The following is a 20,465-nucleotide window of genomic DNA, read 5'->3' on the forward strand; positions in this document are numbered from 1 at the left end:
GCTGACCTGTGACCCCGAGGGGCCAGCGCCACAGCCACCTTCCCTTTTGCGGCACAGATTGTGTTACAAGGACGTCGCCATGCTGGCTCAGCCTCTCTGTCCATCCTGACAGCATATTCGCAACAAACCAAAGTCACTTGTATTAATTTTCAGCTTTCTCTCCTCTTTCTACTTTTCCTACCACAATGTGTTTTTGTCTTTGTTATCATGCTACCAAACCAAAAGAGGAGAATAAATATTTGCTCAGGACTTCTTTCATCCCAGAAGACTATGTCTAAAAACTTAAGAATCAACTCTACATAGTCCACTTGTGCACATGCCGTATCTCAAGAAATGTGTGAAGATTTATAATGTGTATCAACTTTTCATATTTCTAGAACACCAGAAAGCCAATAACATGAAAGAAAGAAGCCAAGAAAAGGTAGATAAATACTTGAGGCAAGCTTTATTCTTCAACAGCAGAATATTGACTATGGAGAGAGGAAAGATGTTGAGAAAAGCATTTAATATGGCCACAAATCCAGTGCCCTCAAGAAAAATGTCCCATAAATGTGACTCCTCTGGAACAAGCTTGAAAAGTGTTTCAGGATTAATTATTATTAATAGAAACCAGATAAGAAAAAAGCCTAATGATCTCAATGGATGTGGATTCCTTGATATGGTACATGAGAAGACTCACCCAGGGAACAAGCCCTGTGAAAATGATCAAAAGAAATCCCACAGACATAATGAGGAGTTTATACAACATCAGAAGAATTCTGTTTTGAAGAAGATTCTTGAATATAATAATTGTGGGAAAGCCTTTCACAAAAAGGCGGCCTTTGTTACACGTAAGAGAGCTCACAAAGGAGAGAAATCCTCTGAAGGTAATGAATGCAGACAAGCCATCACCCAAAAGTTAAAGCTCAATTCTCATCCAAGAACCCTTAGGGAAAGGAAATCGCATGAATCCAATAAAAACAGGAAATCTTCATTCATGAAGTCAAAACATGCACATCAGAGAGCTCACCTAGGGGAGAAATACTATGATTGTAATAAACTAGAGAAATCCTTTAGCAGGAAGTCGAACCCAACTCAACATCAGAGAGGGTATGGAGGAGGAAAACCCAAGGAGTATAATGAAAGTGAGGAAACCTTGTGGAAGTCATACCACATTCAAAGTGAGAGAACTCTTGGAAAGAAAGTCTATGACAGTGATAAATGTGGGAAATCCTTCCACGCAAAGCCATGCCTCACTCAACATCAGAGAACTCATACAACAGAAAAACTTAGTGAGGGTAATGATAGTGAGAGCACTGTAAAGAAGGAGTCACACCTCCCTCTAAATCAGAGAATTAACACAAGAGAGAACAGCTTTAAAGGTAAAAAATGTGAGAAGTCCTCCTGTGAGAAGCCAAAACTCACTCAACATCAGAGCGCTCACAAGGGAAAGAAAGCCTATGACTGTAATAGATGTAGGAAAAGCTTTTGTAAGAAAACAGACCTTGCTCAACCTCAGAGCACACGCACAGGAAAAAAGCCCTTTGAGTGTAATGAGTGTGGGAAGTCCTTCTTTGTGAAGTCCAACCTCACTGAATATCAGAGAACTCACACAGGAGAGAAGCCTTATGAATGTAATGAATGTGGAAAGTCCTTCTGCCAGAAGTCAGCCCTCACAGTGCATCAGAGAACTCACACGGGAGAGAAACCATACAAATGTAATGAATGTGGGAAAACCTTCCGTGTGAAATCAAACCTTACTCAGCATCAAAGGACCCACACAGGAGAGAAACCCTACAAATGCCCTGAATGTGGGAAAACCTTCCATGAAAAATCAGCCCTCGCGAAACATCAGAGAATTCACACGGGGGAAAAAACCCTATGAATGTAATGAATGTAGGAAAACCTTCGGCCAGAGGTCAGCCCTCACCGAACGTCAGAGAAAAACACACAAGAAGAAAACTCCCATCAGCGCTGCCTGCGTGCGGAAGCCTGTGTCTACAAGTCAGACTCGTTGAACGTCAGCAAAATCACAGGGCTGAAAAGCTAAGATGTCAACACGTGTAGGAAAGTCTTCATCAGTCAGTTATAGCTTATTGGAACTAGAGGATTCATATGGGAGTGAGACCTCATGAATGCTTTGAACATGTGAAATCTTTCGACAAATATTCAAGGATATTGAGGGGAAATGTATCAGTTTAAGGAATATGGATAAAAATGTTCTTGCGGAAATATTAACCAGAAGTCCTATTTCAGATGTGATACCAAACTTATTATAGAAAAGAGAACAGAAGATATTCTGTTAATAGATTGTGAAGCGTGGAGCTTTTCTAAAAGCATAAATAATTTAAGTCATTGATGCAACAGCCTGAAATGTATGTGTGAAGACTGAGGCATTTTGGACTATAAGCATATAGTACATGAGTGTGCCATACGACATGAATCACGTGTATGGTCGATCTGTGTGCAGGAACCCACCGCTGTTCCCGAATCTCAACAGTACAGCACATAGAGACTGAGTGGAAATGGAGCCATCCCCTAACCTGTGACCCAACAATTCCACTTCTAGAGACGTACCCGAAAACAATAGTTCTCAACCGCGCCTCCCAAAGGGGTATTTGGAAACACTGGGATGGTTTGGCTGTCACTGCGACAGGGTGCTACAGGCAGTTAGCGTGTGGGAGGGCCGCAGATCCCAAACGTCCTACAATGTGTCAGGAAAAGGACAGGAAGAAGAGGTTCATCCACGAAGACGTGGCTCCATCACAGAACAACGCTGCCCTGGAGAAACTCTTGCACAGCTGCAGCCACAGACGTGTACAAGAATGTTCACCGCAGCACTGCAATAATTTTTTTAATAACAGTTTTTAAAAAAATGGAAAGTAAAAAATGCCCGTTAGTGACAGACTAGATAAATAGATGTTGGTGATGGTCATACCATGGAGATAATATATAACAATGAAAATGAATTAATGAGTTAGACACCTCGAGATTATTATACCTTAAAGCAATAATGTTGAATGGAAAAATATATATATAGCTATCATGTTACTGCATTTCAAAAACAAAGTTCAAAACACAAAGAATTCACGGGTGCCTGGATGGCTCAGTCAGTTGAGTGTCTGAGTTCAGCTCAGGTCATGATCTCACGGTTTGTGGGTTTGAGCCCCGCATCGGGCTCTGTGCTGACAGCTCGGAGCCTGGAGCCTGCTTCGGATTCTGTGTCTCCCTCTCTCTCTGCCCCTCCCCTGCTCATGCTCTGTTTCTCTCTTTCTCAAAAATAAACATTAAAATTTTTTAAAAAAAGAATGCAGGAGTACATTGGGAATATAGATAGATAGATCTTTGTGTAAATATACACATAGAAATATATATGTGAGCCATAAAACTACAAAGGAAAGAAAGTGGATGATTAACAAAATCTAGGATAGCTATTACACTTGTGGAGGAAAAAGGGACTTACGTTTACAGAGAGAGAAAGCTTCATGTTTCTTAAAGGGGTCATGAGTATACAGGTGTTGCTTTTAATATGCTGTATCATATCTATGCATACATAACTATTTCTGTTTATAGACTTTGATTTTCAAGAAACAGGCTTCAAGATCATTGCCTTAGAATGTTAACAAAAGTGGTGTTTTGGCATAAGGATCATAGTTAAGATATTTTTCATTCATCTATTTTTCTATATCCAAAATTTCCATAATGACTTTTTCTTTTAAAAAAAAAAATGTTTACTTATTTATTTTGAGAGAGAGAACAGGGAAGGGGTAGAGACAGAGAGAGAGACAGAGAATCTCAAACAGGCTCTGCACTGTCAGCGCGGATCCCAATACAGGCCTCAAACTCATGAACCGTGAGATTGTGACCTAAGCCGAAGTCAGACATTTAACCAACTGAGCCACTCAGGCGCCCCGATCCAAATATGCTCTTAACCTTTAAGTTCTTCAGCGTCTCATCAAAAATGATCTCATAGGGAAGTGGCCATTAATATGTGTATATATATTCAGGTTATGCTGCTTTTCTGTCTTAAACTAATGTTTTGCTTTTTAAACTAATGTTTTTAACCCTCCGTAACGTGAGGATCCACAGGAAGCTCTGGAAAGAGCAAAGAAAGGAATGGGCTTTCAAACATGTGTGTCTTTTTGACTGATGGCGCTCCCTTGGTTGTCCTTTCTAGTAAGAAACTTTTTGAGATGCGTGTTTTGACTTCATTTGGAATGACGGACAGGGCCCTGAGGGTGGGCACCTTGACTTCTAATCTTGGCATGGCCTCCAGCCCAATCTTATTAATCTTTAAAACAAAGAGCAGATTGAGACAACTTTATTGTCTTCGTCTGTTTGGGCTGCTATAATAATACCACCATTAGACTGAGGGTCTAATAAAGAACAGAAATTTATTTCTCCTAGTGCTGGTGGCTGGGAAGCCTGAGACCATGGCAGGGTCTGCTGAGGGCTCGCTTCCTGGTGCACTGTCGCTTCACATGGTGGGAGGGGTGAGAGAGCTCTGTAGGGTCTAAGGGCAGTAATCCCATTAAAAGAGCTCCACCTCATGACCTAAGCACTTCTCAAAGCCTCCACCTCCTAACACCATCACAGCTGGGCGGTTAGAATTTCAATATATGAATTTTGGAGGGATACAAACAGGCCATGAGAGCTATTATGTGCTTCCAGTATTGTCATTCTGAACTTTGCATGTCAATGTACAGAGCAATCTGCACATCCTTAGAGGCCAAAGGCGATGATCTGGAAAGAAGGAGTGGAGAATGAAGAAAGCATGGAATGTGCATGTCCTCAGCTGAGCCCGATGATGCCCTCCTACCTAGACTGTACCCTTGCAGACACCCAGTAATAGTCTTTTTCTGGTAGAATCTTTTCCTGCCAGTCCCCCAGTTCAGTTCACTTCCTTTTTTTTTTATGTTTATTTATTTATTTTTGAGAGAGAGAGAGAGAGAGAGAGAGAGCACACACAGGAGGGGCAGAGAGAGAGGGAGGCAGCAAATCCCAAGCAGACTCTGCACTGTCAGTGCAGAGCCTGATGTGGGGCTTGAACTCACAAACTGCGAGATCATGACCTGCGCTGAAATCAAGAGTCGGAGGCTTAAACGACTGAGCCACCCAGGCGCCCCTCAGTTCACCTCTCTGGAAGTTGCCCCAAGCCTTCCATTGTCACTCAGTCCTGACAGTCTCTGCAGGGGGTAACACTGCAAATTTTGCATGCTCAGAATAGGAAGACCAAGAATTATATCTGACCTGGCTTCCTGTCTGAGGCCCTCCTGCCTCTTCCCAGAGCCTTGGTAAGAAGTCTCATTTCAGTGTGGGTCCCCTTACTAGAATTATTCCTTGAGCCTCCTAACACACAAGAGCTGGTGTATTTACAGGGAGTTAGCATCTGGGCCCCAAGCACAAATTCACTTCAAATGGAACCTCCACTCCTGGGACCAGTATCTATCTCTGATGGCACCCACTGCCCCCTGGAATCCCAAACCTGGCTTCTGGTAAACTCAAAACGGGGCCACTAAGAGAACTAGCAGTCTAAAGAGTCCAGGAGCCATCCTGAAGCTCCAGACGTTCAATTTGGCCTCAAACTCTGAAGAAACACCAAGAAATTCAAGGACTAGAAGGCAGGAGTCAATTTTAATTCAACGTGTGTTTCCTGGAGTCACTTGAGGGCATTTTTATTGGGCTGAGTGCTCTGAAGAATTCAAAGATGATCGAAGTCCAAGCCTGGGTTTTAAGCAGTGTGGTATATTGGGAAAACGTGAAATTTGAAGTAAAGTTGTCCTAGGATTTGATCCCAGAACTTCCACTAGATTGGAGGACTTATTTCACTTCTCTGCGCATCAATTTATTTGTTAAAATTAGAACAGCAACACCAGCTGTATTGTAGAGTTCGTGGAGCTGCTTAATTAAAAGAACCTAGCAAAGTGCCCGTAGTGAGTGGTGATGGTGGTGGTAATGTATTTTAATAGGATTTTGTTATGCAACAAGCAATGAAGCAAGTATGTATACGCCATTTTGCGTTTAATCTTTAAAACAGGCTTATGGGCGGGGGTGGGGGGCGCCTGGGTGGCTCATTCGGTTGAGCATCCGACTTCGGCTCAGGTCATGATCTCACGGTCCGTGAGTTCGAGCCCCGCGTCAGGCTCTGTGCTGACAGCTCAGAGCCTGGAGCCTGCTTCAGATTCCGTGTCTCCCTCTCTCTGCCCCTGCCCCACTTTCTCTCTCTCTGTGTCGCTCAAAAATAAACATTAAAAATTATTTTAAGATAAATAAAACAAAACAGGCTTATGAAGTAAGTTCTCTTTCCGAGACTATTTTAGAGACGAGGAAAACAAGCGTTATAAATGTCGCTTAAAATTACTGGTATTATAGGGAAGCCAAGACCCTGGAGTTGAACCCAGGTCTCTTTGGCTCCAGTATTATTGCCTTTTTTTATATGAATTTGCACTATTGTTGCTTTTTTCAGATCAGCACATAATATTCATTCTCTTCCTTGATGCTCTCAAGAAACTTTTTTTTTAATGTTTATTTTTGAGAGAGAGAGAGAGAGAGAGAGAGAGAGACAGAGCATAAGCAGGGGAGTGGCAGAGAGAGAGACACAGAATCTGAAGCAGGCTCCAGGCTCTGAGCCGTCAGCACAGAGCCTGACATGGGGCTCGAACTCATGAACTGCGAGATCATGACCTGAGCTGCAGCTGGACACTTAACCAACTGAGCCACCCAGGCACCTCTCAAGGAAATTACTTCTTAGAGTACCAGCCTGTATGTTGGCTAGGCCACACTCGCAAAAGCACAGTTTCCAGAATCTTCTTGTGCCCTTTGATTCATGTCCTGGGCTCCTACCCAGCACCCTGCTCAAGAGAAGAAACAAATGCAAACCTAGCCCATTCCACCCTTGCTCACTCTCTAACTCAAAAACACTATAGATAGATAAAAATAGAATTCTGAAAACTTCCCAGTAACACAAGAAGACAGGAAGAAGAAAATAGAGAAAAAATGAAGAACAGTGATAATAGAAATAAACAAAAAACCAAATGGCAGACTTAAGCTCTAACTTGTCAATTATTACATTAAATATAAGTGGTCTAAACACCTCAACTAAAAGATTGACAGTGCAAATTAAAAAACATGCCCCCACTATATACCGTCTACAGGAAACTCACCTGAAATAAAATTATATAGGCTAGTTAAAAGTAAAAGGATGGGAAAAGATATACCATACAAACATGCATTGAAAAAAGTGGCTATATATATATATATTTTTTTTTTTTTTTGACTGGACTAAGTGGTTTTATTGGGGAAAGCCAAGATTACAACAAACTTAAGAGTTGGCTTGGTGCCCTTCTTCTTGCCAAAGGTAGGCACAACATTGGCAAAGTAATGGTTGTACTACCTCTGCCTCTTGGCTCAGCCTGTCTTCTTTTTCTCCTGTTTGGCCACCTTGGGAGTCTGCCCTCTTACTTTCCCAGCACGGGCCAGGGAATGATGGATTTTACCTCCAAGCATGGAGCTGGCTACTTCCAGGGTGTCCAGAGCCTCCACTCCAAACTGACCTAGGGTAGCCTCATCCTCTCGGGGTGTGCCTGCCAGGAGCACAACTTGATCTTCTGGAGCGATGCCCTCCAGAGGGACTACATGAGCCTTGATCTGGGCAACAGTCTCCTCACCAGTCACCTCGAGGGTGTGTAGCTCCTGGGCACAGACAAAGAGCTGCATGTCAGCAACTGAACTGTGGCCACTGGAGCTGCAACCGAGAAGACAGAGTGGAGAAAGAGCCAAGAGTGGTTATATTAATACCAAATAAAGTTAAACATCTAAGAAAAAAGTTACCAGAGACACAAAGAGACATTACATGATAATAAAAGTAAACACAGCAATCCTAATGTGTATGTACCAAAACAACAATAACCAGATCTGCCAAATATGTAAAGCAGAAATGGATGGAACTAAAAGGAGAAAGAAACAAATCCACAATTAATAGTTGGAGACGCCAACACCCCGTCTTAATAATTGATAGAAAGAGACAGAAAATTATCAAAGATATATAATTCAGGGGTGCCTGGCTGGCTCAGTCGGTTGAGTGTCCGGCTCTTAATTTTGGCTCAGGTCATGATCTCACGATTCGTGGGTTTGAGCCCCATGTAGGGCTCTGTGTTCACAGTGTGGAGTCTGCTTGGGATTCTCTCTCTCCCTCTCTCTTTACAACTCCCCACTCGTGCGCTCTCTCTCCTTCTCAAAATAAACATTTTTTAAAAAGATATAGAATTTGGGGCGCCTGGGCAGCTCAGTCGGTTGAGCATCCAACTTCGGCTGAGGTCATGATCTTGCAGCTCGTGAGCGTGAGCCCCGTGTGGGGCTCTGTGCTGACAGCTCAGAGCCGGGAGCCTGCTTCGGATTCTGTGTCCCCCTCTCTCTCTGCCCCAACCCACTCACATTCTGTCTCTGTCTCTCTCAAAAATAAATAAACATTAAAAAAATTTTTTTAAAGATACAGAATTTAATTAACACCATCAAACAACAGGATCTACTTGACAGTGGACCATAATATAAACCTCAAATTTTTTAAATCATATAGGCTGTTTTCTCTGACCACAGTAGAATCAAATCAGTAGAAAAAAAATAACATGAACATCTCCTAACACTTGGTAACTAAGCAGCACACTTCTAAATAATCCACAAATCAAAGAGGAAGTCTCAAGAGAATTAATAGAAGTACATTGAACTAAATGAAAATGAAAATACAATACACCAAAATATTTGGGATGTACTAAAAACATTTTAAAAGAGAAACATAGGGGTGCCTGGCTAGCTCAGTCGGAGGAGGAAGCAACTCTTGATCTCAGGAGTTGTGAGTTGGAGCCCCATGTTGGGTGCAGAGATTACTTAAACAAATAAAACGTAAAAAAAAATAAAAGAGAGACATAATGTAAGATCACAATCCAAGAATCTGGAAAAAGAAGAACAAAATAAACCCAAAGCAAGCAAGGAAAGAAATAATAGAAGATACCAATGACACTGAAAACAGAAAAATAATAGGAAAAAAAAGCAACAAAGGTAAGAGCTGGTTCTTTAAAAATGGATAAAATTGATGTCTGTAGAAAGATTGATACAGAAAAAGAGAGAAGACACAAGTTACCAGTATCAGTAATGAAATGTGATATCATGACAGACCCTACAGACATCAAACTAATAGAGCAATCAATCAACAGCTTTATACCCATAAATGTGACAACTTAACCCACTCTGAAAAAAAAGAAAAAAAAAAACCCTACAAACTACCACAACTCACGCAATATGAAATAGAATTAAAGAAATTGAATTTGTAATATAAAACCTCCCCAAAAGGGGGTGCCTGGGTGGCTCAGTTGTTTGAGCTTCTGACTCTTGGTTTCGGCTCAGAGGGTTGTCGAATGGAGCCCAGTGTCAAGGTGTGCACTAAGTGTGGAGTCTGCTTAGGATTCTCTCCTCTCCCTCTGCCTCTCCCCAGCTCAAACTCACTCTTTCTCTAAAAATGAAGTGAAATGAAATAAAATGAAATGAAATGAAACATAAAAATTCCCCAAAAGGAAATCTCCAGGCCCAAATGATTTCACCAGAGAATCCTACCATGTGTTTAAGGAAGAACTGACACCAATTCTATACACTTTATTCCAGAAAACCAAAGAAAAGAAAACACTTCCCAGTTTAGTTTGTGAAGCTAATATTCACTGATGCCAAAACCAAAAAATAAAAATATATACAATACAAAAAAATTACAGACCAATATTCCTTTGGCTATAAGCACACTAGTCCTCAACAAAATAATAGTAAATAGAATTATTCATTAATTATATGAAAAGACATGTGAATATATGAAAGAATTATATACCATGGGGTTTATTGCAAGGATGCAAGGCTGGTTTAATATTCAAAATCAATCAGTGTAATCCATTATCTTAATAAACTAAGAAAGAAAAATCACATTGTATTGACCAACGAAGGAAAATTATTTGACAAAAAGTATTTTAAATTCATGACAAAAACTCTCAGAAAAATAAGAATAGTTGGTAGCTTGGTAAAGAGCATCTAATAAAACCCACAGCCAATGTTGAGACTTAATAGTGAAAGACTGGATGCTTCCCTCCCAAGATCAGGAACAAGGCAAGGATATCTGCTTTCACCACCCTTATTCAACACAGTGCTGGAAGTTCTAGCCTGTCTAATAAGGCAACAAAAGGCAATTTAAAAACACAGATCAGAAAAGAAGGAATTAAAACTGTCCTTACTTGCAGATGACATGATTGTCTAAATAGAAGACCCAAGGAATCTTCCAGAAAAGAAAAAGAAAGGAAAAGAAACCCTCCTAGGACTAGTGAGTTCAGTAAGGTCACAGGATATAAGGTAAACATATGAAATTCAATACTCCAGCAATGAACACATGGTCACCAAAATTTAAAATACAATACCATTTTAAATTGCTCCCCCCAAAAATACATGGTTAGGTGTAAATCTAACGAAACGTGTGGAACTTGCATGCTGAAAAGTATAAAATGCTAATCAAAGATGATCTAAATAAAAAAATGGATAAACATACCTTGTTCATGGATTGGAAAACTCAACCACAGTAAAGATGTCAATTCTCCCCATACTGATACATATGTTTAATGCAGTTGCTATTAAAATCCTAACAGGAGGGGTGCCTGGGTGGCCCAGTCAGTTAAGCGACCACCTCCGGCTCAGGTCATAATCTCTCAGTTCATGAGTTCAAGCCCCTGTGTCAGGTTCTGGGCTGACAGCTCAGAGCCTGGAGCGGATTCTGTGTCTCCCTCTCTCTCTGTCTCTCCCCTGCTTTTGCTTGGTGTGTGTGTCTCTCTCTCAAAAATAAATAAACATTTTTTTAATTAAAAAATCCTAACAGGTTTTTTTTGTAGATATGGGCAAGATTATTCTAAAGTATATATGGAAAGAGAAAGGAATGAGAAGAGCTAAAACAATTTTGAAAAAGAATAATAAAATGGAAGGCTGTCTACTGACAATTTATGATAAAGCTAGGATAATCAAGACTGTGTGATATCAGTGAACAGATAGACGCGTAGATCAATGGAACAAAATGAAGAACCCAGAAACAGACCCATACAAATATCCCCAATTGATTTTTTATAAACGTGCAAAAGCAATGAAGGAAGAGGAGACTTTTGACCAATTAGACATCTATAGATGAAGAAATGAACCTCGACTTCCAAAGGAGGAGAGTATGGGCTTTAGATTCAGGCAAACCTGACTTTTAATTCTAGTTTTGTTCCTTACCACTGAGTGATTATGACACATTAAACCTCACTAAACCTCGAACCCAAGCCTGGAGCTCATCAACGACATCTTACGGATACTGAAAAAATAGCAGGTGAATGAATGGGCTCCATTTAATTTACTGGGGGGTGTTCCCGGAATGGCCAGAAGAGGGCTCTAATCGCACACGAAAGACCATAACTTCCTGAAAGCTTGTCTGCCTTGCAAATCCCACCTTGGCGTTTCAGACACCCATTTTCATAAACCCACATTAATGCACAGTGCTGGGGAAACATTTTTCACAGCTATGTGTGTCACTATGTTTCTTTCAAAGAATCAAATCGATAATTGTAATTACACCTCCTTTTCCTTGCTTACTTTAATTATTTTCATACAGGAATAGGCATGCATACTCCACGGGAACAATATTGCCCCCAAGGGGGTGAAAATTGGTTCTTGGGTCCAACCCAAAATCTTAGATATTGTAATGGTTTGTGGCCTTCAAAGGACCATAGTACATACACAGATATACAGTATATCTATGGTATTAAAATTTCACGGGGAAGGGGACAATTAGGGGAAAAAATATCTAAAAGGGCTTTTCGGGGCGGAGGGGAGGGGAACTGTAACTTAAAAAATAAAGGTTGAGAAACACTGCAATAAGGAAAGATGAATCAAGAGAACGCCCCATCATTGGCCCACATCTGAAGTTAGGACAATCCAGGGGCGCCTGGGTGACTGTTGGTTGAGCATACGACTCTTGATTTCAGCTCAGGTCATGATCTCATGGTTCATGGGTTCAAGCCCTATGTCTGGCTCAGCACTGGCAGCCCAAAGCCTGCTTGGAATTCTCCCTCTCTCCCTTTCTCTCTCCCTCTCCCTCTCTCTCTCTCTCTCTCCCTCTGCCCCTCCCTGCTTGCTCGCTCTCTCTCTGTCTCTGATTAAACTTTTTTAAAAAAATGAAGTTAGGGCAGTCCTTTCTCCTAGAACTTGGGGTAGGCCACAATCCTGTCCAACATCAAGAGCTCCTAACTAAAGATCTTGTTATTATTCAGAATGCACTCCTCCAGGGAAAATTTAAATTCCATTATAATCCATTATAATCATTCCCGAAAGTTTCTCCTGTACCACCCTACTCCCCCACTTCAGGTCCAGTCCATCCCGAAACAACCATCGGTCTGCTTTGTGTTGCACACTCTTTTTTTGCTTCTTTCACTCAGCGTAAATATTTTGAGATTCCTCCATGTTGTTGGGTATATTTTTTTACATTTTTTAAATGTTTTCTTTATTTTTGAGAGAGAGAGACAGAGACAGAGCGTGAGTGGGGAAGGGGCAGAGAGAGGGGGGGAGACACAGAATCCGAAACAGGCTCTGCATTGTCAGCACAGAGCCCGACGCCGGTTCAGACTCATGAACCATGAGATCATGACCTGAGCCGAAGTCGGACACTTAACTGCCTGAGCCACCCAGGCGCCCCGAGTATATTCATAGTCCATTTCTCTTTACTGCTGAGTACTATTCCATTGCGATGTTGTATCACAATTTGTTCATTCGCTCACTTGTTCATGGATGTTTGGTTTGTGTCCGGTTCAAGGCTGTCATGAATGAAGGTGTGCGTATTCACGTCCAAGTCTTTGTGTAGGTCATGGGTTTTCATTGCTCTTGAGTAAATACCTAGGAGAGTGCTACTGGCCTGTATGACAGGCGTGCCTTTAACTTGGCAACAAAGGGACCGATTAAAGTCTCTCTGCCCAGGCTATGGGACCCCTTTGCCACTCCTCTGGGAGAAGCCACCTTGTATAATTCAAAAGGAGTCTTTCCTGGGAAGCCTCACGTGATCCCTGCTAGCCACACCCTCGGAGAGCAGCAAGTTGACTACTGCTTTCACTACAGCAAGGTGATTTTCTGGAACCTCCCTCCAGAGGAGAGAAAACACACCTACACCCACATCATCACTGGTGTGGCAGAGTACATCTGCTACAACACAAAAATGTGGGGCGCCCGGGTGGCTCAGTCGGGTAAGCGGCCAGTTCTCGGTTTCCGCTCAGGTCACGATCTCACGGTTTGTGGGTTCAAGGCCCGCGTTGGGCTCCGTGCTGACAGCACAGAACCAGCTTGGGATTCTCTCTCTCTCTCTCCTCTCTCTCTGCCCCTCCCCTGCCTCAAAACAAGTAAAACTAAACTGGGAAAAATGGTGGAAAACATAGAAAAATGCAAAGATTAAAAGGCTTGCAATACCACCAGTGAGAGGTAAGAATGGCCCACAGTCCACTAAACGTGGACTGGTCTCGTCTTTTCCTAAACATAGTGCACACAGAAATGTATGACCCTGTGTCTCTTCTCCACTGAGATAGATCTTTCACAACTTAACTCTCCTGACCAGGTAGTTAATCACCCCTTTAAAAAGCCATCATCCCTCACTCAGTTTCCAGACCTGAGCCAGTGTTGGGATCCCAAACACATGGACTGAAGCAAAGACTGGATCCCTAGAAGGACCCTGTAAAACCATGACAGCTAACAACATGCCGGGGAAAGGGGGAATATGCAAGCATTTAAAAAAAACCGTCACCACAGGGTCTGCACTGGCATTTACGCCCAGGAACCCATGCGAGATTAGTGTAGAAATGAATATACTTTATTCCTGCTGTTTTAATTCAGCCTTACTATTTATTTTTCTATGTTATTTCTCTCCTTTTTCATGTGTTTGCTGGCTCGATAACACGGCCATTGATTATCTTTTTTTCTCTTAGATTTTAGTGTTCGATACTTTTCCATTCCGACAGCAGTTACCTTCCCCTTTTCACATTTAGAGTAAAATACATAATCGCGATTATATAATCTTCCATTATATGAAAAAATACCATCTATTTCCCACTTATAATACTTTTATATCTCCATGCTCCCAACCCCCGTAGAGATTTCAATGCTTTTATTCTATAACATTAACAACTCAGGCAACAACGGATGTTGGTGAGGATTTGGAGAAAGAGGACCCTATTGGCACCGCTGGTGGGAGTGCAGGGTGGTGCAGCCACTCTGGAAAGCAGTATGGAGGTTCCTCAAAAAACTAAAAATAGAACTACCCTACGACCCAGCAATTGCATGACTAGGCATTTATCCAAGGGATACAGGTGTGCTGTTTTGAAGGGACACATGCACCCCATGTTTATAGCAGCACTATCGACAATAGCCAAAGTATGGAAAGAGCCCAAATGCCCATCGATGGATGAATGGATAAAGAAGATGTGGTATATATATATATATACAATGGAATATTGCTCGGCAATCAAAAAGAATGAAATCTTGCCATTTGCACCTACGTGGATGGAACTGGAGGGTATTAGGCTAAGTGAAATTAGTCAGCGAAAGACAAAAATCATATGACTTCACTCATATGAGGACTTTAAGAGACAAACCAGATGAACATAAGGGAAGGGAAACAAAAATAATATAAAAACAGGGAGGGGGACAAACCAGAAGAGACTCTTAAATATGGAGAACAAACTGAGGGTTACTGGAGGGGTTGTGGGAGGGGGGATAGGCTGAATGGGTCAGGGGCACTAAGGAATCTACTCCTGAAATCATTGTTACACTATATGCTACCTAATTTGGATGTAAATTTTAAAAAAGAAAATTAAAGAAAATAAAAAGCAAAAGGATATTATGAAATAATAAATACACTAAAAAATTCAAAAAAAATAAATGCTTTTATTCTCCATCTGCCCCTCCCCCAAACATGGGGGGGCGGTTTACGGGGGGGGGGGAGGTCCTCCAGGTACTATTATTAATCTTTCATTTTCTCTCAAAACCCTGCAGATTATCGTTTGCTTTCAGTGTTGCAGGAAAGAAGTCCAATGCCTGCCTCATTGGTTTTCTTTGTAAGTTGCTTATTTTCCCTTTCTGGAAGCTGGGAGGCTTTTTTTTTTAATTTTTAATGTTTATTTACTTTTTTAGAGAGAGAGAGACAGACAGGGCATGAGCAGGGGAGGGGCAGAGAGAGAGGAAGACACAGAATCCAAAGCAGGCTCCAGGCTCTGAGCTGTCAGCACCGAGCCCGACGCGAGGCTCGAACCTGAGGTGAAGTCAGACGCTTAACCGACTGAGCCACCCAGGCGCCCCTGGAAGCTGGAAAGTTTTGTATTTATATTTGGCCTTCAGTCGGCTTTTCGGGACATGCCTAAAGGTGAGCTTTATTTTTTTTTTTTCTAAGTTCTGTTTGGAATTCAAATCTTCAGATCGAGTATTTATTGGAAAACTTTCAAGGAAAATTCCCTCCTTTATGCTCTTTAATTATTGCCTTTAATTTTTGCTTTATGCTCTTTAATTATTGCTCGTTAATTATTTTCCATTTCCTCCATTTTATGAATTTCCATTATACCGATAATAATGATTCCAGTATCTGAGTATTTGGTTGCCTGCGTTGTCCCCTCAACCCTCTTCCGTTTCACCTGACGATTGCCATCTCTTTGAATCTTCGATTTGTGTGCTGCCTTATTTCTCCATTGATATTTATTCCATGTCAGGCTCCAACAGTGACCGTCCCTCCTCAGACTCCTCTCCCGAGGTGTTTAGTCTGGACGTGAGAGTGTCCTTCCGCCCAGAAGGCACGTTATGTCAGTGAGTGTACTGCCCTGTGTTTGTACCTCTTTGGGTGTTGCTTTCGTCATTGATTTCTGTTCAGGGGGCCTTCTCTCTCCTCCAGGAGGTCTGTGCCTGCTGTTCTCTGTGATGTTCTAGTTCATTCTCTTGCTCACTTCTAGGTCCCCATCTGGTATGTTGGTATTTTCCTTTGCTGGCTCATCGGAGCACATGGTCAGCTGCTGGGGATCTTCGGCAGGATCAGTCCCTCGAGTTGTGGATGGCCCAGTGGTTTTGGCCCTTCTGATCACTGGCCTCCAGCTGGCAAGCCATGGTTCCCAGAAGGACTTCCTCTGCTCTCCAGTCTCCTTATTTTCCTGGGGAAGAGGGAATTCGGCACATTGTTTACACCCTCGCAGCTTTGTTTGTTTGTTTGTTTTTTAAGTAGGCTCCATGCCCAACATGGGGCTTGAACTCACAACCCTGAGATCAAGAGACTGGGCCAGCCAGTCACCCCTCCCCCATGGCCTCTTAAGTGCCCCAGAGCAGTGATCCCAAAGCACCCTTGTGTGGGCCAGTGCAGCCTCTCCCTCAGGATACACTTGGACTTCTATAGATCAAATGTTCCCAGATTTCGCCAGTTTCCTTCTGACCGTGACTCCTGGGCTCTGTGCTTCTGGTCCCCAGGCCCTCACTGGACCCGGAAGCGGAAAGTTTCTCTGCCAGCTCCCTTCCTCTGGACTGGAGAGGAAAGCAAGGTCTTGTGTCCACCCTAAACCTCACAGGCTTCTTGCCTCAAAGAATGTTCTGTAGCTAGTTTTAAGCTGAAGGATGATGGCAGCAAGGATGTATTCAAGAACCACCTCCCTGGAATGCCTAGAGGAAAATTCACTACATTCCAAAATACTACAGGCCATTTCACAGACCACAGTGCAATAAAACCAGAAATCATTAACCAAAAAACCCCAAAAAACTTCACCAACAAAACCCTAATAGACTCAAATATCAAACTTCACTCTTTTTAACTGTCTACTGGGTTAAAGAAAAAATCAAGACAGAAATTATAAATCACTTCTAATGAATGACAATGAGAGCGGAAAATATAAACCTCCGTGAGATGTGACCAAAGGAGAATTCGAAGGAAGACATACAGATTCATAGAACGGTATTAGAAAAACAAACAGAAGATTAAAAATAATGCAGAGCCCCCAGGGGTAGTCGGTGCACTGCGTATGCAAGTCTAATTTTGCTTCCACTGAGATGCCTATTAAAAATAGAGTCGAGAGATTTTATTTCCACCTTTATATTTTGTAGAATTTCAAATCCCCCAGAAGAGCAGAAGAACACTACAACGAACATCTCTGGATGCACCCCTGGTTGCGATTTTGCCACATTAGCTTGCCATCTCTCTCTGTCTCTCTTGTTATACGTGGATGCACATTTTTTTTTTCTGATTCATCGACAATAGTTACCAAGATTATGACCCCTCCCTCTTCCACACGCATCCCAGGAGAAGAGAGAAAGTGTCCTCTTGTCATAGCTGGCCTTCTTGGGAGAAGGACTCTGGAGCAGGGATTCGCATGCGGAGCGCTCTGGGGCTGGACGTCCGCGAGAGGGAAGGAAGGTCTGGGCGGAGTGAGGACGTGGGGTGTCACATAGATTCAACAAAAGCATGTGCAAGCCCCTCGAGGAGCTTCGAAGCTTCTTCAGAGTTAGTCCTGAGTTGCCGTGAGAGGAGCTGGGTCCTTCTATACTGCCCTGTCAACCAGTGATTGGACACACTCTCAAAAATAAATAAACATTGAAAAACATCAAATTAAAAAATAAAATGCAGACTCTGATTCAGTAGTTCTGGGGCGGGGCCCGGGATTCTGCATTTCTAACAAGCTCCCAGGTGATGCCGAGGCTGCTAATCCCATCCCCCACACACATAATTTAAGTACACCCTCACCCAAAGCAATTAGCCTGGTAGAATGGCGGGGTGGCCTGTGCAAGGTCAGTTAGGGCACCAGCTCAGCTACCACACCCGTCGGGGGTGGGACGCTGTCCTCCGGGATATGGCGTAGGCACTGAGCCAATGGCCGATGTATGGCGGGCGTGGTGTCCCCAGGAACAAACGAGTAGGGAGGGAGGCTTCGCCTCCCATCACCTCCTGGCAATGTTGGCGTCTTCATGAGGAAGCGAAGAATGAAATGACTCTGCTGGCGGGGCTGGTCCACCTGCCGCACGAGGAACTAAACCAACAGCTACCCGGTGGGACTGAGCCTATGTCTGGCGCCCAGTGCATCACGGGGCATCTCTTGGGGCTTCCAGGACATTCCAGGTGATTGTAACAACCGCAGTTAGACAAAGGCAAGGCGAGGGAGGAAGGGCTGGGTCACCCCAGCAGGCCAGTAGCACCTGCCAGTTGAAGTGATGGCCACGGGGCAGGAAAATCTGGAACGGGTGGCAGAGGAGGAAGAGGACGACTATAGATTACCACCCTGGAATGAGCTACCACCGCAGACACCGGACGTTGGCTTGCGAACCCTCTTCAAGACTGTTTAGGAGCTGCCACAGGCTTCCGCCTTGAAGGACTGGCTGAAGGCATCTTATTCTTACTGGTGCAAGGGCCGGAATGTGCCAGACTCGGTTTATGCACCACCACGGATCTCCGGCCTTCTCCCTGCAACCACCCTGCACGCTCACCTCACCCCTCAGCCGCTCGCCTTGATTCCCAGCTGGAGGGGCTCTACGGGGAACGGCGGGCGATTGCCTGGTCCTTAAGCCTGATGGCTGCCTCTGCCATTGATGACCCTACAGGTCAAGGAGCCCCACGGCAGTGCTGACCGAAAGGGAGAGACAGACCACGACGTGAACTGTTCGGATTGGTCCCAGGGGCTCCCGGTGCGGGGATAGGAAGGAGCCGGTGGACAAATTCTGCTCACCTTCTCCTCCAGCGGGGTGTTCCAAGTCGGAGTAGTCCACGCAACTAGCTATGCTTGTTACAAAACTCCCAGCAATGCCCCGGCTCACCCTGGCTCTCCTCCTCCCTGACTCACTTTCTCCCTCAGCCTGGTTCCCTCCAGGAAGTGTTACCACGTAAACTTTTGCCGAGGGCTCTGCGTTCTGGGGAGCCCAGGCTGAGACAGCGTGGTCCTTGAGAAATAGACAAAGAACAAGAAAACAAACCGAAAAAAAAAAAAAATTAAGAAGAGAGAATTCATGAAGACAGAAGATGCTATTTTAGGAATCGTGGAGGGGTGGGGGGATCAAAATGGCTTTCTTTGAGGAAAACAATCCCGGTATATCAGCAGTCAAGTTTCCGTGTTGTCAGGGATACAAGCCGATTCTGATGATTAAGCAGCAAGCAAGTTTGTTAAAGAGATAATGAGCAGCTCACGCTATTGTTATGAGGGCTGAAAAGCCAGACTCAAGGTCAAGTAATGCCCCCAACTGTTCTGTATGATGATGAAAAACTGCCATTCTTGTCACCCGCCCCTCCCCCATGCCAGGACCTTGACCTTGGAACCACTGCGGGCACTACCTCCTGCAAAGCCCATTGCCTATGCCACCTGGGCCTACGGAAAAGACAATTCCATGCAGAACTTGAACCCCCCCCGCCCCGCCCCCCTTAGCTAGCGCACTTAGTCATCCCACAAAGGCCCAGTGCCTACATCGTAACGATGAGGGAGGCTGGGAACTTGAGTTCCGATCCAAGCCTGGAGGGACAGGACTCCCGATTGTGAATCTCTCCAGATCTAAGACCGCTGTTCCAAAGATGGTGGGAAGACGGATGTCTACCAGAAGCAATAAAACGGATACACCCCTCGTGAGGCAGATCAGAAATAAGTAAAACAGACAAAAACATGTTTAAGAAATAGTTCTGGAGGGGCCCCTGGCTGGCTCAGTGAGCAGAGCATCCCACTCGGGGTTGTGAGTTCAAGCCCCACGTTGGGCATGGAGCCTACTTTTAAAAAAAGAGAAAGAGAGTCCTGGCAAACCGATTATGTGGAATAGTGCTGTCCGACAGAAATATAATAGAAGCTGTGTAGGTAATTAATTTTTTTCTAGCAGCCACATGAAAAAGAGTTAAAAAAGAAATATGTGAAGTTAGGGGCGCCTGTGTGGCTCAGTTGGTTAAGCACCTATTCGCTTCGGCTCAGGTCACGATCTCAGGGTTCATGAGTTTGAGCCCCTCATCAGGCTCCCCGCTGACAGTGCGGGGTCTGCTTGGGATTCTCTCTCTGCCTCTCTCTCTCTCTCTCTCTTTCTCAAAATAAACAAATACACTTTAAAGAAAAAAAGCATATTTAAGAAATATGTGAAATTAATTTTAATACTTAATCCAACATACAATCAATATAAAAGTTAGTAATGAGACATTTTACATTCTTCTTTTTTCACACTAACACTTGGAAATTGGTGTATATTTTAAACTTACCCTTCATTTCAGTTGGACTGGTCATATTTCAAGTGCCCAAAAGGTTCATGTGGCTCGTGGCTGTATTAGATAGTAGAGATAAAATCAGAACTCTATTTCACACATCATTTAAAGAAAAGCAAATTCCAAGTGAACTAAGGATGTAAATCTAAAAAGTAAAATGATTAAAATCTTAGAAGAAAACGTCCAACGCTATACCTAGCTAGCATCTGTGAGATCT

The 20,465-nt window shown here is 43.3% G+C and overlaps 1 protein-coding gene and 1 long non-coding RNA gene across 2 annotated transcripts; one reads left to right on the plus strand and one right to left on the minus strand.

Moving 5' to 3' along the window:
• Window positions 1–7,386: 7,386 nt before the first annotated feature.
• LOC109272331 (ubiquitin-like protein FUBI) lies at window positions 7,387–7,703 on the minus strand. Its single transcript, XM_053890197.1, has one exon. It carries the CDS (start codon window positions 7,693–7,695, stop codon window positions 7,387–7,389), a length of 309 nt encoding a protein of 102 aa, XP_053746172.1. The 5' UTR covers window positions 7,696–7,703.
• A 7,548-nt stretch (window positions 7,704–15,251) lies between these two features.
• On the plus strand, window positions 15,252–17,596 carry LOC109272334 (uncharacterized). Its single transcript, XR_002082420.2, has 3 exons — window positions 15,252–15,427; window positions 15,768–15,861; window positions 17,137–17,596. It is a non-coding gene; the product is annotated as an uncharacterized LOC109272334 (long non-coding RNA).
• Window positions 17,597–20,465: the final 2,869 nt, after the last annotated feature.

The sequence above is a fragment of the Panthera pardus genome, unplaced genomic scaffold (genome assembly GCF_024362965.1).
Source record: "Panthera pardus isolate Hobbes unplaced genomic scaffold, ASM2436296v1 HiC_scaffold_25, whole genome shotgun sequence".
Classification (NCBI taxonomy): Eukaryota; Metazoa; Chordata; class Mammalia; order Carnivora; family Felidae; genus Panthera; species Panthera pardus.